Source organism: Thalassophryne amazonica, chromosome 17, assembly GCF_902500255.1.
Source record: "Thalassophryne amazonica chromosome 17, fThaAma1.1, whole genome shotgun sequence".
NCBI lineage: Eukaryota > Metazoa > Chordata > Actinopteri > Batrachoidiformes > Batrachoididae > Thalassophryne > Thalassophryne amazonica.
Window position 1 is genome coordinate 35,736,786 of NC_047119.1, and position 17,503 is coordinate 35,754,288.

Consider the following 17,503-nt stretch of genomic DNA (forward strand, 5'->3'; position numbering starts at 1 on the left):
GAAATGATGGTTCTTGGTCCAGCGAGACATTGGCATTAATTTGACCAGCTAAAGCTTAGCCTAGGCTCGTTCCAGTTGGCCTCATTTTACCAGAGTTGTGGCCCTTGAATAACAAAGCTAGACTCTGTCAGTTTCATGCTTGGGTGCCTGCATTCTGAAATCAACAACTCTCACACTTTTAGTAGGAATTTCCTGTAACTTGGTACAAATCCTTGTTATAGGTTGATAATAGGCATACTGTAATATTGTACAAGACTTACACATTTTGGCAGCGTTATGGCCCTTGATTAATAAACCTAGACACTGCCAGTTTCATGAGTTGGTGCCTGTATTCTGAAATCAACTTCTCTCACATTTTTAGGAGGACTGTCAGGAAACTTGGTAAAATTCCTTGAAATGTTATCAGAATGTAGTAAGCACTTGTACAAAATCAGCATTTGCCAGCGGGGATATTGTGCTCTTCGAGCACTCTTGTTCTACTAGTTTGGGAGGTACTGTGACATATACTCCAGGGCAAGTTACATACAGAATAATTACATTATTTATATAGTACTTTACTAGAATTCAAATTACTAAACAAAACAAATAATAAAAATAATAAAAGAATAAGTGCCGATAATAAATTGTACACTACAATAATGCACAAAAATCCCAAGTTAAAAGAGCTGCTAATACAGAAAAAAGGGTGTTGACTTATACGTGGGTTTTTTCCCTCTTGAAGAGGCATTTTAGTGGTGCAGCTTAGCTAAAATGTCCATAAAAACTGTTAATTTTGTGATAAAAGCATGGAATGTGGCACATGTATTCTAAATTAATGAATGTTTATTTTCAGATATGGAGCCATCCTGGAGCTGACCTCTAATGAGCTACAGGGATCAATAAAGAATTACACAGGGGTCAAAATTTTAAAATGCTCCAATCAAACTATAACTATATCATGTTATTTGTCTGATCATAAAGATTCCAAAAAGGTATGGATGATCTATGCCTGGATGTTCTGGAGTTATGTGTTAAATGGTGACAAAGGTCAGTTTCACCTTGTACAGGGGTCAATAGTTAAAGTTGTTCCAATTTTGTTAAAAAAAAAAGTGGTGCAAATTATTGGTTGAAATAAAAGGATTAATAAATGGAATAGTTTTGACTGTGTTAAATGGTTGGTCTCCAAAGTAAAAGTCAAACAAGGTTGACATCCATTGGATTCTATGACATATGACATATGTTACCCCGTAACATGGTAACTAAAGCATGACAGATGGTGCAAACTATTCCTTTTTAAAATGCTATTAACTCAACTAATATTTTGCATAATTTTTTTTTTTTTTACCAAAACTGGAGGAGCTTTAACTTTTGACCCCTGTACAAACTGAAACTGACCTTTGTCACAATTTTTGCTGTTTTTACCCCAGAACATTCAGTCATAGATAGTCCAAACTATACGTTTTTGGAATCATTATGATCAGACAAAGCATTTGAAGATGATTGGAGCATTTTAAATTTTGACCCCTGTGTAATTCTTTATTGACCCCTGTAGCTCATTAAAGGTCAGCTCCAGGATGGCTCCAGATCTGAAAATAAACATTAGTTAATTTAGAATGTGCGTGCCAAATTCCATGCTTTTATCACAAAATGAACAATTGTTTTGCTATGCCGCCCCACTATTTTTTAACTGGTGAGACTTATACTCCAGAAAATATAGGATACACCTTAATTAAAACACAAACAAATCATCACTTTTACAGCCAGTTTTCTTTACAAAACTCAGGGGATGAAACAAATATTTCCAAGTTCAACTTAATCTCTTGGTGTTAACTGAAATCAATCAGTAACAAATAGAAACTGTACAGTATCAGAATTTTATTTTGAATCATGTGACAAGTACACACTTCTGTTTTATACTGCGTTTACACAGACATGCACGTAAAACGATCAAAATTATGTGAAAAAGGATGAAGTCATTTAAGAACGATACAAACTCGTTACACTGATAGTTTTAAGGCAGCACATGTTCTGAAAGGCTTTGACATTGACAGTCTATAAGATTAGATCTTCTCCGTTTATCATCTTGATACTACGAAGGAAAAAAAAAACAATTAATACAAAGTGATTAACAGATTAAGTTTTCTAACAAACTCTTTTGTTGGAACCAATAAGGAAACAGTAGAAGTGCTACACAGGTAGAGAAGGAGAAAATTTATGAGAGTCAATCAGTGCACATCATGTCCAAAAAAAAAAAAAAAATCATTTACTCCATTTGGCACAAAGTGAGTTCTTAGACATTATCTGTACCGTATTCATATCAGCAGCAACATACATAAAAAAAACATCTAAAATATGTTCACTCATGGACAGACAGTAACCTGTAGATGTCGATCCTGATCTTGGTTCTCTGAGTGAACCTCACAGTGAAACCTGTTGCCCAATTTTTACTGCGGTTTGTGTCGCTGTTTGAGAACAAAGAACTGTGGCTGTTTAATGGTGATTAAACCTGATTGGGTGTTGCACCAACAGCGGGGTTATTACGGTGCGGCCGCGTAGTCTTTTTGTTTTTTGGATCTCCTGTCACTTCGTTTGTTCTCGTCAGAGTTCCCCTCGTAAACGCATGTGCAGGTCTTCCTGGTCAATCTTGTCCACTTGGTTGTGCCAGCGGTGGTGCGCCAGCAGGGCCACGTTCCTGGCAGAGATGGCGCTCATCTCCATGGCGCTAGCCGCCCACTCCACGGCATTGACATAGTAGAGCCGGTTGTGCAGGATAAAGGGCGGAGTCTTCCTGTGTGGTGACAGGTAAGCAGGGTAAGCTAGCCAAGGAGTCTCTGATACCAAATGTGAGGACAAAAACATGCGGCGCAGCTGTTCCTGAGAGAGCGTTTTTGGGGAGAACACCTTCCAGATTTTGGTCTGACTCGCTGGGAGGTGCTTGTAACCTGAAGGGATGTGAACAGGATCAAGAGAGATCAGACTGTTGATGATGGAACCCTTTAAGTCTGTGGTGAGGATGTCGGATACGGTGAACTCTGAGGCCGGCTGTGTAGTCCCGAGGTAGGACATGTTAAGCAGGCCGTAGACCAGAGTAGAGACTGTCTGGTGGTAGCGTCCAGGGTAGTGAGAAGGGATTGGTGGATAAAAGCCTGGGAAGCTGATGTCAGACATTCCCTGATGAAGTGGTGTTGCTACCACCACGATGTCATACAGAGCGTGTGCAGAGCCGAATTCTCCATCATAATTGACCTCGTAGAAAGTGGCCGCGCTGCCTGAGAACAAGGAAAAATAAAGTTCACTCAAAATGTGTTCATTACTGCTTAACTCAAACTTCTATTCTTCAATACTGCTTAAGAATCACTTGTATTTACACAGTGTGACACCAGATGGCGCAATCATGATTATGCATGTATATGCCTCCCCACCCCAAAATACAGTGGGTTTTTACTAGTTTCTGTAATGATATCAGGAAAGAGGTAAAAGTAATGCAGCCAGTCAGCAATCACCCATAAGTTCTATGTTTCACAAATACCCCTCATTTGTGTCTTTAAAGTGTAGGTGACATAAAAAAAAATGTGCACAAATAATCACTGAAAATGATGAAATGTTGATATTTAAAAAAATCTTGAACAATAAAAGTCGATAAGTGCTGCAGGTGAAGGATAAACTACAGCTGTCTAGAGCCTGCGCTCTATTTCAGCCCCGTTCAGCCATCAGCCACGGCCATATTGTTGCTACGTCATCACCAGAACAGCACCTGCTGATTTAAGGCCAAATCAATTGTAAACACAGTGGAGATCGAGCTGTTTTTGGACGATTTTTTTTTCTAGTGTGGAGCTTTTTTTATTAAGTCCAGTCTGGAAGATGATATTTTTGTAGTGTGGAGCTTTATTTTTTTAAGTCCAGTCTGAAGGTGTTTCTGAAGCAGCTGTGGGGGACACAGCATTTATGGTTTTGGGCCTTATTTAAATGACAATAAACTTTGGAGGAAAACCTTCACTCTGACAACAGTGATGATATTGGCAGAGGTCAAAACACAGAATGGTGATTATAACAAAAATAAATAATGCAGGCAATTTCGGCATGGGTGGAGGGGATAAACTGTTTTGTTTTCCCAGCTCTTTGGTCATAATCAGCTGATAAAAAAAAGTTTTACTATTTGTGACGTCAGAAAAAAGTGATGTGTGGATTTTTTTATTTTTTCTTAGAAACAATTTCAAATCCGAAAAATGTCATGAGGGACTGAAAATATCAGCTATTTCAAAAATAAATATTGTTTCCTCCTTGACTACATTTAATGTACTGTATGTAGTAGCGTTAACACATTATTATTAAATATTAAAACCATCCACTTTTACAAAATGACATCTGAAAATAATTTAATTCCTTCTGTCTTGGCTGAGAAAAGTCCATTTGTCACATGAGAGTTTTGGTGCCACCAGCGCCAGCTGTAATACGTTATTGCAGCTGATGGATCAGTCTCTGTTGTTAACAAGTGGCTTTGCGTTGCAAGAAAAATTATGCAAGTTATTGGTTGAAATAAAAGGATTAATAAATGAAATAGTTTTGACAGTGTTGAATGTTTGGTCTCTAAAGTAAAGGTAATGTCCATTGGATTCTATGACTTGTGACCCCGTTATGTTACCCCATAACATAACTAAGCGTGACAGATGGTGCAAACTATTCCTTTTTAGAACCCTATTAACCCAAACAATAATTTGCATCAGTTTTTACTGAAATTGGAGCAACTTTAACTTTTGACCCCTGTACAAACTGAAACTGACCTTTGTCACCATTTGTGTTGTTTTTACCCCATAACTCCAGAACATTCAGTCATAGATAGTCCAAATTATACCTTTGTGGAATCGCTATGATCAGACAAATAATGTAGTAAGGTTTTTTTAACATGACTGGAGCATTTTTTACATTTTGACCTCTGTATAATTCTTCATTGACCCCTAGCTGGCTACAGCTACCACTCTAGGATGGTTATCATATATTTTTGTGTAGGCCATGGTACACTGAGGCTGGATTCTAAGTGTCGTTTTGTCACCTTAAGTGGTACCGAAAACCTGCTTGGCCCATGGACTACAAGTGCAACACCACTGCAACTTTTTTCTCCCGGGTGTGCCTAATTTGATGATATGTCAGACTTATGCATGACATATTATTCAAGTCTTGAAGTGTCCACTTGTGCACCAAATTAAGCGATACCTGTCTTGGATGGTCGAACCTTGACTGAAATGGACGTCACTCTGGCTGGGATGAGTTCGCTCTTGCTGTGGTATAGCAGTCCTGAGCACATTCTCTTATTGCCCCCGTCCACTGCCCACAAGCCTGAATCTGCCCCTGCCAATGACACCGCACCTACAAATAAGGCAATAAAATATTTATACTGCCATTTCACACTTCAGCATGAAGCTGAAATCCTTCAAAACATACCCACAAAGCCATTGATGCGGACACTTTGGCCGTAATTGACACGAGTGATGGGTGCAACAATGTCATTGATGAAGATCTGTGAAAATCCTTCTTTCATCATGGCTTCCTCCAGGGTCTGATTCATCAAGGTTAGGAAAGTCTTGCCGCCCATGGCATGTAAGAGGCTCTCCACACTGGAGAAGGAGTAACCGTACTGCTGATACTGGTAGATCCTGTGAATAACAGCTCACATAATCAGCTTCATCTGTGTTAAAATGTACACTGAGACTTTCAACAATGTTCTATGTAAAATCAGAAAATAAAGGGTCACCTCATGAACTTGTCCAAAATGCTCTCCACCCACATGTACATCCGAAGAAAGTTGAACCCGTATCTCCAGAGCATGCGCAGGAAATTCACAATAAACCAGTCGCTCTCTTCAAAAGTCAGCTCCTTCCCATCGAAGATTGCTATCTTAGAAGGAACGTCTTTCCTTTGGGGAATACCTGAACAATTTATTTTTATTTTTAAATCACTAAAAATATACAACATACTGTAAAACATGCGCAACTCAGAAAATTAGTATTTTACCTAGTGTATCGATAAAGTGCTTCATATGTAGGTTCAAAGGATGGATTATAGAGCCTCCCGTCTCATACTCATCATCTCCAAACTTCACTGTTGCAAGTCGCCCACCGATAGTGCCAGATTCAAAAACATCGATCTTCACCCCGATTCCAAACTCCTGCCTGAGATAATATGCTGCTGCTGTGCCACCAATGCCTGCTCCAATCACAGCTTGAAAAGAGAAGAAGAAGAAAAAGCAACTTCAACGGGTTCACCTGGAATTGTTCTGTTAGGGTTACTGGATTCACACATTTTAACTCAAAATCCACATCCCTGTACAGCAGCGAATGCATCACACAGCTACAAGATGCAGGCTGTGGTTTCATCAGGGCTAGTCTATTAGCAGGATTACTGTCTGTCCAAAGAGGAGAAGTTTAAGTGTCTTGGGGTCTTGTTCACGAGTGGAAGTAAGTTGGAATGTGAGATCAATAGACAGATTGGGGCGGGGCCTAATGTATTCTGGATGCTGTACAGGACCATCGTGGCGAAGAAGGAGCTGAGTCAGAAGGTGAAACTCTCAATTTACACGCCAATTCATACTCCTGTCCTCACCTGTGGTCATGAACTTTGGGTAATGGCCGAAAGAATAAGGATGTGGATACAAGCAGGAGAAATGAGATTCCTCCGTCGGGTATCTGGGTTCACACTCCTGGACGGGGGGTGGGTAGAAGGTCAACCATCTGGGTGGGACTCTGAGTAGAGCCGCTGCTTCTTTGCATCAAAAGGAGCCAGCTGGGGTGGTTCATTCATCTGGTGAGGATGCCCTCTGGTCTTATCCCTAGGGATGTCTTCCAAACATGTCCAACTGAGAAGAGGCCTCGGGGAAGACCCAGGACACGCTGTAGGGATGATATTTCCCAGCTGGCTTGGGAATGCCTCAGGTTCCCCAGGGAAGAGTTAGAGGACTTGAGGATAAGTAAGTGTAGGATGAGCTGCGTGGTCTGCTGCTTAATCTGCTGCCACCATGACCTTGACCCAGATAAGTGCCAGAAAATAAATTAATGAATGAGCATTATTATCCTGAATGCCAGCATTTTGTATCTTCACAAAACAAGTGAGCAGATTTTCACAAAATTTGGCATGAATATTTATTGTGTTAGTGTCTCCAGATGGTTAACCTTTGAGGCAAGCCAGTCAAAGTAATCAAAAAGGTAATCAAAAAGTCTGAAAAAACACATTTTTCTAGTATAACACCACAACCACTAGGGCTAAAGCAATGATCAACAAAGCCTCTGAGTAAAAGCCCCATTTTCACTTTCTCAGATATGCTTCTCAGATTTGAGATCTTGTGATGTTCTTTGAAAACAATACCAGGAAGGTATCCGTGATGAACCGGGATGTTCATTTATTAGTATTATGTAGTTTTTCTAACTAGTAGATGCTAAATGGGGCTTTGGGTAGTTAAGCGTTTGGTGAGGCAACTGGCTTAGAATCCTTGACTTTATCTCACCATCAGTTACCTGGACCAGACTCACCTATCTTCCTGGGCTGGTCTTGGATCTCTGGAGCAGAGGCTAGACTTCTCTTTCCAGTGTGCCACAACCCCAGAAAAAGCAGGGTTCTCAGAGACAAAACTCTCAGAATCATGGTTGACATCAACTATTATAGTGCACTAAAATAAATAAATAAATGAATGAATAAATAAAAATACACATTAACCACATCTGCTAATTATAACAGCTTCTATCAGCGGCGGCCAAAGGTCACACTGTCAAGATTGTAACCAAAGAACAACAAAAGAAACGCAGGTATAAATGATTATAAGTTCAGCTCAGTTGATATTTTTAACTTTTAATGTATAAAACGAGCACTTCAGGTAGTTTCCATTCAATAGTGAGAACAAATTTTTTTTTGTCTCATTTGCACAATTAACTGACGAATACAGTGAAGTTAAAAGTTAAAAACACATCGAATAAGTTCTGTGAATTCAAAAGTAAATAAAATTACTAACTTATCTGAAACTTTAAACAACACGAACGTCACAGAAAGCGCTGTTGAACCGGTTCTTCTTCGTCTTCTGTTAATAGCGTTCAGCAAAAACAAGAATAGGTGCGTTACTGCCACCAGGTGGTATGGAAAGTGATCGGACTCTCAGTACGCCGTGTATTACACAATATTCAAAGTCTATAAAACGAAGCTAACAAAGCACAGACACAAACTACGGTGCTGTTTGTATGTCTGCATGTAGTCGGCTGTAGTAGGAGACGAACGAGGGAAGCCGCCAAGACACAGGCTTTTGTGCAACTTTAGTCTGCAACAAAACTACTTTTATAGCTTCATGCTGTAATACAAAAGAGGACTTTACAAAAGAAAAGTACAAAAGAAAGTTTGCAAGAAAGGTACATGAGGGACGCAATCCTGTGTTATTTATTTATTTGTTTAGTTAATTTGAATAATGTTCACATTATTTGGTTTTTGGTCCAAAGACTGTATCGCAGGGCCTATATCTAAAAAAACCCAATAATATTAAAGAGAGAAAATGCCTTTTATATTACGGAGAGCAATGGATAAGAAAAAAAGTTTAAAAAAGTAAAAATTGTAAAGTTCTGAGAATTTTAATAAAAGTGCTAGACCAGCGAATCGGTGAACTTGCAGATTTTTATTTTGACAGACAGCCGGCAAATGTAGCGGAAGTTGATTTTCCACTGGAACAGATTGCGGCATCAAACCGGAAGTAGTGTTTGTCAGCGTGAAGCATGGTTGAATGGAGGTGACCTTAGGTTCAGTGAAACTCTAAAATACAGGTATTTGGATATCGTCGTGCTGTTTTGTCTTGATGTAAGTTTTGAGTAGTTTTAAATCGCAAGAAGAAAGCAGATGGCGGAGGCGCACCAGAGCCACATGCAGGCTGTAGTGGAAGAAATGGTTCAAAGTCTAGAGAGGGATCACATCCGGAAAATGCAGGTTTGTGTGTTTTGTGTCCATTAAAAAAAATACCGCTTCAAAATGCTCCTCCGTGTGCAAACACTGGTTTTCTGACCTAATGTGGATAAACATTTGTGATAAAATTGTGTTAAATTGCACTAATTGTACAAAACCAGACCTGTTTACTTTGTACAACTCTAGTCAGAATTAAAAATCGTTAGACTTTTTTTCCACAAATTGCTGAAAAATTAATGAATCACAAATAGTATAGTTCTAGATGAACTCATACTGTTTTACATAGTTTTTATACAAACACTGTGCGTGCGTGTGCACAAATCCTGCACTGATTCTCCCCTTCAATCTAAAATTCGTAACGTGATATGGTTGCACATTCCTGAACCTTACAGGAGATGGCAGTGTCTTCCTTTTTACAAGTACACCAAAATGTGGTGGTAATAAATTAAGCAATCTCTTATCATGCACCTGTTCTGTGGAATGATCTTCCTGCGTCAATAAAACAGTCAAATTTTTTAGAGACTTTCAAGTCCAGACTTAAGACAATTATTTTCCCTTTCGTATGGCTAGCATACTGGCATAGTATGTTACTATGCTTCCTACCCTTTAAAATTAATTTTATTAGGAAACGGTGCTGACCGCAGCCTCAACTTTATCTAAGATCTGGGTCTTTTAGTGAAGCTTAGGGCTGGTGGCTGACGATCACCTTAGTATTTCTTCTGTTTTTCTTGTTGCTTAATGCTAACAAATTATACCATATTTGTAGTTTTTCTGCTGCCTGATTCTGTTTTGTTTTTTTTCCCCTCTGTTTGAGGTGTGGCTTCATCCAGAAGTCAGAGTGGGTGTCGTCTTCTGCAAGCCTCCTGTCCTGGCCACCAGCATGGAGTCCCAAAATTTAATCTATATTTGTATTGTCAACTGTATTGGTAGCATGGAACAAGTAGAGGATCACCCCCTTTGAGTCTGGTCTCCTTGAGGTTTCTTCCTGAAATCATCAGAGGGAGTTTTTCCTTACCATTGTCGTCTGTGTGCTTGCTCTAGGTTGGTAAGGTTAGACCTTACTTGTGTGAAGCATCTTGAGGCAGCTTTGTTGTGATGTGGTATATAAATGAAATAAATTAAATTGGAATTGAAGTAATGAATTGGAATGGTGTGTCATTGCAGAGTGTTTTTAAGAACCTAAAGCCCCAGTCACACATAGCAAGAATGTGCCGGAAGCATGCCCGATATGGCAAATATTGCCATAATCCGACACAGTCAGGAGGAAAAGAGGCGTGGTCTGCAGTGTCTGAGCCAGACAGACTGCCTCGTCCACACCTGTCAGATCGCATCCAGAGCGCATGTAGACGACACAGACTTGTCAGGCTGCCCAATCTCCAAATGGCTGATGGGAAAACACGGGACTCAAGCCTTTGTGTGCGTGGAGCACATACTCTCCTCGCACACGCCCGGGGCTGCAATTATCACTCAGCCCTGTGTGTGTCTGTGTGTATGCGTAACGCTGCATGGGCCACTAAGTGCGCATGGGCCACTGGGCAGCTTCGCTTCAAAGTTTGCTGGCATTGAGCCATGCAGTCCCTCAGACAGAGCGCCTTCCAGGGAACTTGCTTTTTTCTTGTTTGCCCACTTCAGGAGCACAACGCAACTCTGGACACCGCAATGGTTGGATTATCACATGGACTTAATTTTTTTTCTCATGGGTGAGAGGATTTTAACTGCAGGCTGTGGTGCTGTGAAACCCTCCTGGACCACTGATGGAGGTGAGATTCATTGTTTATTAATGCTGTAATGGACTGGCACAAGTTCCATGTCATATCTCCAACAGAGTTAGAAGGTGATCATTTATTACAGCATGAGATCCATTCAGCTCCGAGCCTGACGTGTGCAATGACGCGTTACTGCGCACCACAGAGAGAGACGCAGCTCTGTGTTATGATGGAGAAAATAGTTCACATTATTTAAGTCACCCATGGGAAAGAATAGACAAATATCTGTACTGTAAGGTCTATTGTGGATATAAAAGCCTGTTCAGATTTGTGGCAGCATGCACGCAGTAGCGCACAGAGCTCTTGGTTCGATAGATGCTGTTCACATTCACTGTACATGATAATAATTCATAATTATTATCATGATGAAGCGTACCACATACATTTTAACAGTTCCTTTGCACTCCGGTGGGGGGTGGACATTATTATATGTAGCATGTGCAGGTCATACTGGCAGGTTTTGCGGTGCCAGATCCATCTTGAGTTTCCCTCGTATGCGCTCAGATCATTCCAGATCCTGTTGTGCCACCATCAGAATATGCAAATTGCGGTCAGATGGTCCTCAGATAACACATGGACCACCGTGGGATAGGTGTCCCATCTTGACCGCGCCTGGAGAGTTTTGAACATGTTATCACACCCGGGGCCACCGGCCGATTTTGACCAACTGTGTCGACTTCTATAGATGGCTGTCAGAATGTTTTGGAACTGAACTCCGACACTTTTCAGATGTGCACGAATTCATAAGTCTGACACTACTCTGCGTGATTCCGGCTATGTGTGACAAGGGTATTAGACCTCAATTTTTAGAAGAGGAACTCAACCCTTTTTTTCCTGTTAATTATGTAATTTGTAATGTTAATTTACTGTCTTAATGTATTTATAAATTGTATAGGTTGTTATCATATACACAGTATTATCATTATTTTTTATTTTATTTTAACTTCTATCTTGTCATTTGATTTTTAAATGGACCACAATGAAAATAAGTGTTTTCACTTTCTTGTGTCATTCATGTATTTTTAAGTTGTTTTCAATTATATGCACTTATGTTTTTAGTATAAAGATGATTTACTGCCCCCTGCTGGAAAGGTGTGCGAGTCCAAAATGTAATTAGCAACGTTAGCAAATATTCGTAGCTTCTCCAAAACCATTAGTCCTATCAGTGTTCTGTTTTGGCGCCGTTCATCCTTGACCCAAAATACGTAAGCACATCAAACAGCAATTGTTAGCTGTGCTCAGTTTGTCTCTGATCGAAGCTGCACGCACGAGCACAGCTGCAGTAAGCAGGTGGTTTTATTTTGACCAAGACAGCGGCTCAAGACATTAAAACCACTAAACATTTCACTCATGGTACCAACATGAAACTTAAGTCACTCCTGGTAATAGCAACATTGAGTTACAAAAATACAATAAATGAATAACACTAACAACACTGTTAAACTAACATAAACCACAATAACAACATTTAAAACTAGCCCCAAACTCCCATGGTGCCTTGTAGCACAGCATTCATTGTTTATTGGTTATATAACTTGCTAATTTCTCCAAAAATATGTCCTGTCAACTTTCCATTTTCGCAGCATTCATCCTTGACCCAAAATACATAACAATAACAAATGTCAGTTCTCCCCCTTTTTTTTTTTTTTGTAATGAAAGAAATGAAATTAAATGTGACCACATCGTATTTACGCTTCTCATCTGCTGCATTTGTGCTTCAGGGCCGCATGTTCAAGTGCAGCGCAGAGTGCTGCGATCGCTCCACAGACTCCATGTCACAGGTGCACCAGTGCATTGACCGGTGCCACACTCCCTTGGCCAAGGCTCAGGGACTCGTCTCCTCGGAGCTGGAGCAGTTTCAGGTCCGGCTTGTGCACGGTGTAAAACCAAGTTTACATTTTCACAAATTTGTAATGATTACAAATTTGGATTACAGATATACTCTATCATTGATCCATTGTATAAAATTTTCCAAGTTGATCAAATAATAGCTTGAATTATTGTGTATAGACACACCGAGACTGTTAGAATAATTGTAAAAAAAGCCATAACCTATCAAAGCCATATCAAAGGTCTTTGCTCCTGTTCGTCCTTGTAGGATCGCCTGACCAGGTGCACAATGCACTGCAACGATAAGGCCAAAGACCTTTTTAACTCTGGTGCCAAGGAGCCAGCCGTGCGAGCTCTGATGGACCACTGCGTGGGCAGCTGCGTGGATGACCACATTAACCTGATCCCTAGCATGACCCGAAGACTCAAAGAGAACTTGGACTCTATAGAACAGTGAGGAGGAAGGTGTCATCCATCCCGCTGTGGTGCACAAAGGCTCCTCGTGCAGGAAACATTTTACCTGTAACACCTGAATAATAAAGGGCTTGTCACCGTTAAGATAGCTTGAAGTGTAAAATGAATCCTGTGATTCTAAATTTGAGGGTAAAAGATAGTTCATAGTGTATGAATAGATATTTTGTTTTGAGCTGACATTGAGTCTTGTTGTATTTTGTTTACTATGACTGCGAATTAGAAGCTGAAACATTTTGTAAGATCTCAGATTTTTATTTTGTGATCCCATTGATGTACCGATTATGTAGTCAAAAGCAAAAAATTTGCATGGTTTAAAAACTAATTTGCTCTGCACAGATGTGACCACTCAAGAGCATACAAACCTCTGCCAGGATCTAACAGTTTGTGTTTACGTTTCCCCTTTCTTTGATCCTGATCTGTGAACTTTGATTTTATTTGTCAGTGTATTTCAAAAGACTTAATCTTGATCGCTGAATGTAGACCCTGATTACAGCCACAAAAGAATCAAGAGTTCAACGATTCCCTATTGTAAGATCACAGAAACCAGGATCAAAGAGAAAAGATCAAAGCCAGGCTATGTGCCTTGATTTGTATCTGCTGTAAAATTTAATCTACTCTTTGTTGATTTAAAGTCTACCTTTCCACCAAATTTAACTGAAATCCGTTCACGTCCTGTTGAGTTTCCCTGCTGACAAACCACAATGAAACTACCTTTGACAAACATTCCATCAACAGGTTTCAGAAAGTGCATTTATTTAACGTGGAAGTTTGTGAATGTAATCTTTTCTAAAAAGGAATTGAATCTCATCCTCCACACTAGTTCATTCATTGGTCAGTTGTTGGTCTGCGTTCATGTTTCATGCCTTGGTGAGAGATGACACGTCAGAATTAAAAGTAAGGTCTGTGTAACTGGCTTTGGGCTGCATTACTTCGAGTTAATGTTACAATTAAACAGCAGTGACACTAGCAGCAGTTTTTAACTTGTTTTAATTATTGGATGAAAATAGCCGGTTTTACAGACATGGGAGAAGAAAGGCAACACTGTTAAGGTTCCAACATAAATGACTGCTGAAGAAAAAACTGCAAGAACAAGTGTGGACAACACAATACACATGACAATCCCAAAAATCCATTCCTATTGGGCCACATCAAATTAATGAAACATCTGAACTAATGAACCACAGGTGGAGAAACTGTTGATGCCATTTATTTATGACAAAACCCAGGAACTGAAACAAAATCAGCATTTCTGCAGACCAAATGTGATTAAATTTTAAGTGATAAGTAAAAGCAAGAATGCATGCTTGAAAAACAGTCATTACACCAAACTAAATTAATTTTCCTGAGTGTTTGGGTTTATGGTGTTAGATTGCACACATTAATATGTCAAAGTAGGTGGACAGTTTTGTCAAGTACATCCTGATGAATCTCACCAAATAAAATAAATAAAACTTCAGCATAAAAGCAATGAATAAAGAATGCATCTTCTCAAAAAAAAAATTCAACTTCTGCAGATGCTGCAGAAGTGTATATACACAGCAGTAACTACTAATGCAGCAGATAATCATTCACATGGTGATAGAAACACCAAATTTAGAACAAATACTCCTTAGACAATACTTGTTTGGAAAAAAAAAAAAAAAAAGCCAGCTAGGGGTCAATTGAATTGCACAGGGGTCAAAATGTAAAAAAATGTTCTAATCATATTGAAAGCTATACCACATTGTGTGTCTGATCACAAAGATTTCAGAAAGGTATAGTTTGGACCATCTATGACTAAATGTTTTTGGGTAAATCCATTAAGAATGGTAAGAAAGGTCAATTTCAGTTTATATAGCGGTCAAAAGTTAAAGTTGCTCCAATTTTGGTAAAAAGTAATGCAAATTAGAATTAATATTAAATTCTATTAAATTAATAGAATTAATACATGGACTGGCTTTGACTGTGCTGAGTGCTTGGTCTGCAAAATAAAGGTCAATGTCGACGTCCATTGGATTCTATGGTATGTGACATATGTTACCCTGTAACAACCAAGCATGGCACATGGTGCAAACTATTCCTTTTAAAAACCCTATTCACTCAACCAATAATTTGCATCACGTTTTACAATAATTGGAGCAACTTTAACCTCTGGCCCCTATACAAACTGACTGTCACCATTCTTGCTGTTTTGACCCCGTAAGAGTCAGTCACAGATAGTCCAAACTGTACCTTTCTGGAGTCTTTGTGATCAGACACAAAATGTGGTATAGTTTTTAAAAAGACTGGAACATTTTTAAATTTTGACCCCTGTGCATTCCTTCAGCTGACCCTTACCTGGCCACCTATTGAAAATTCAAGTGGCTACTTGTTTTATTTTTTTCAAAAGAGCAATGTCTAAGGAGTATTTGTGCCAACTTTGGTGCTTGTATCACCATTTGAAGGATTCCTCTGTAAATATTCTGTCATCTGCTGCACTATACAGCTGCAGTAAAGGACTACACTGGAAAAGATTGTGTGATAGCACCACGGCCCACATGACTGGGCAGTTTATCGATGGTTGATATTTTCCTCAGCCACAATGCATCTATACAAACAAAGTATAAAAAAGCCTTCAAACTTAACAGCTGTTAAGTTGTAACTGTACAGGCAAGTTATTTTCAATACTGCGAGTTAGCTGTACATGTTAACTTTACACTTCGAAAATGTCCACATCACACAACAAAACACAATGCCTTCAAAACACAATGAGATGATCACCAGATTCAAATTAATAACCGCAATCTAGACTATCTGAACCTAAAGAGGTGCCGTTTGTGTGCTGCTAAAACAGGAAGGTGGAAGTTTTCACTGATACAGGAACCTTCTGTTGTGACGAAAATGCACGGTGGAAAAAGCTGTTCGAAACTGTCTCTGTGCAACTTCAAAACTAGTTAAAAAAAAAAAAGTTTACATACTACATAATCGTTCATGAGGCAGAAACCAATTTTGACCTAATCGGTACCACTTAAGGGGACTAAATAACAGTTACAATACAATCTCAGTATGGCCTACACAAACTGTATGGTGATCATCACAGGGTGGCAGCTATATCCAGGATGGAGTCAATGGAGCATTACACAGTGGTCAAAAGTTAAAGTTGCTCCAATTTTGGTTAAAAAAAAAGTGATGCAAATTATTGGTTGAGCTACGAGGATTAATACATGGAATAGTTATGACTATGTTGGATCTTGGTATCCAAAGTAATGGTCTAAAAAGGTCAACGTCATTCATTCAATGACCCCTACCAAGCTGTAGCTACCATCCTGGGATGGCCACCACATGTTTTAAGTAGACCATTGTATACTGAGGCTGGACTGTGAGAGCTGTTTAGCTCAAAGTGGTACCGAAAACAAGCTAAGCACATGGATTAACACTAACATCTGGGTGAGAAGCACTTGACAACTTAATGAAACTGGGCAATATGGTGAGAAAAAAAAGTCAGCTGCACAGTTAAAGCAGACAGGTCTGAAAATAAGGTGGAATTGGGATCACTGACGTGCATGTGAGAGTGTTGTGAACTGGCAACACAAAACCCGGTCAATCGTCCTCCAAGTTTTAACCTCGATCACCACGGGGTGTTCATTTAAAAAAAATAAAAATGTTCTAAGTCATGTAACTTTCAGCCAAACTATAACCAACTGATTTACAAAATGTTCCACTCTTGCAAAAATGGACAAAACATCAAGTTAACTGGTTGCTTTTGACATTCATTCAATGATTCAAAACACTTGAAACCATAAATAACTGTTTCAAACAATGACTCATTTTCAAAACAATACTCTTATGTTTGAAAAATTATTGACTTTTCCAAAATCGCTGCAAAAGCTAAATGAAACACATGCATCAGAAAATGAATCTTTGTCTACACAGTGATGGCAGAAACAAGGCTTCTTTTACTTTGAAGCAAATTAATTAACCAAGGGGTTCACAAAATGATTCCATTTCAAAACACATGAAACAGTCAACAAAATTACTGCTTTAGTCAATAGTAAGTATCTTCAGATGTATTCACTGTGGGTCACCACAGCAGACCCGAAGTGGATCTGAATGTTGATTTGGCCCAAATTTTAAGCCGGCTACCCTTCTTGATGTCACTCCACATTACATGGAAAATGGGCAGGGGTGGGTTTGAACCAGGAAGCTTCCACATTGGAAACAAGCACCCTGCTCTGCTTTAGACAGTATTTGTTTAAAAAAGCTCAAAACAGCAAAAAAATGCCATCACTGTAGCAAACAATTCATTGTTACAAAACACTCAAAAACACTAACAAGTGCTCTGAAAACAAAAGTTATTATTTCACAATGTTTGAAATGATTACTGAAATAACTGCTTCAGTCAACAACTAACAGTTTTGTCTCAAGTGATTCGAAAATGCCTGAAACATTTCAATGGCAACATCTACTGACGAGCGCCCCCACCCAGAATGACTTCCTTTGAACCAAATGTCCAGTGACACACCTGGATCCAGGCTGGGTCAAGACTTTTGGCAAGTACTTCAGAGATCAGA

The 17,503-nt window shown here is 39.3% G+C and overlaps 2 protein-coding genes and 1 long non-coding RNA gene across 3 annotated transcripts; 2 read left to right on the plus strand and 1 right to left on the minus strand.

Annotated features, from left to right (window-relative positions):
• Positions 1-1,068: 1,068 nt before the first annotated feature.
• Positions 1,069-17,399, plus strand: LOC117529191. Its single transcript, XR_004565945.1, has 3 exons — positions 1,069-1,088; positions 4,380-4,391; positions 16,120-17,399. It is a non-coding gene; the product is annotated as an uncharacterized LOC117529191 (long non-coding RNA).
• pcyox1 (prenylcysteine oxidase 1) lies at positions 2,124-8,053 on the minus strand. The gene is made up of 7 exons (XM_034191880.1): positions 7,976-8,053; positions 7,500-7,636; positions 5,989-6,195; positions 5,729-5,903; positions 5,419-5,630; positions 5,191-5,343; positions 2,124-3,248 (listed from the first exon to the last, which is right to left on the minus strand). Exons 2-7 carry the CDS (start codon positions 7,618-7,620, stop codon positions 2,578-2,580), a joined length of 1,539 nt encoding a protein of 512 aa, XP_034047771.1. The 5' UTR covers positions 7,621-7,636; positions 7,976-8,053; the 3' UTR covers positions 2,124-2,577.
• fam136a (family with sequence similarity 136 member A) lies at positions 8,685-13,154 on the plus strand. The gene is made up of 3 exons (XM_034191890.1): positions 8,685-8,928; positions 12,392-12,532; positions 12,769-13,154. Exons 1-3 carry the CDS (start codon positions 8,842-8,844, stop codon positions 12,955-12,957), a joined length of 417 nt encoding a protein of 138 aa, XP_034047781.1. The 5' UTR covers positions 8,685-8,841; the 3' UTR covers positions 12,958-13,154.
• Positions 17,400-17,503: the final 104 nt, after the last annotated feature.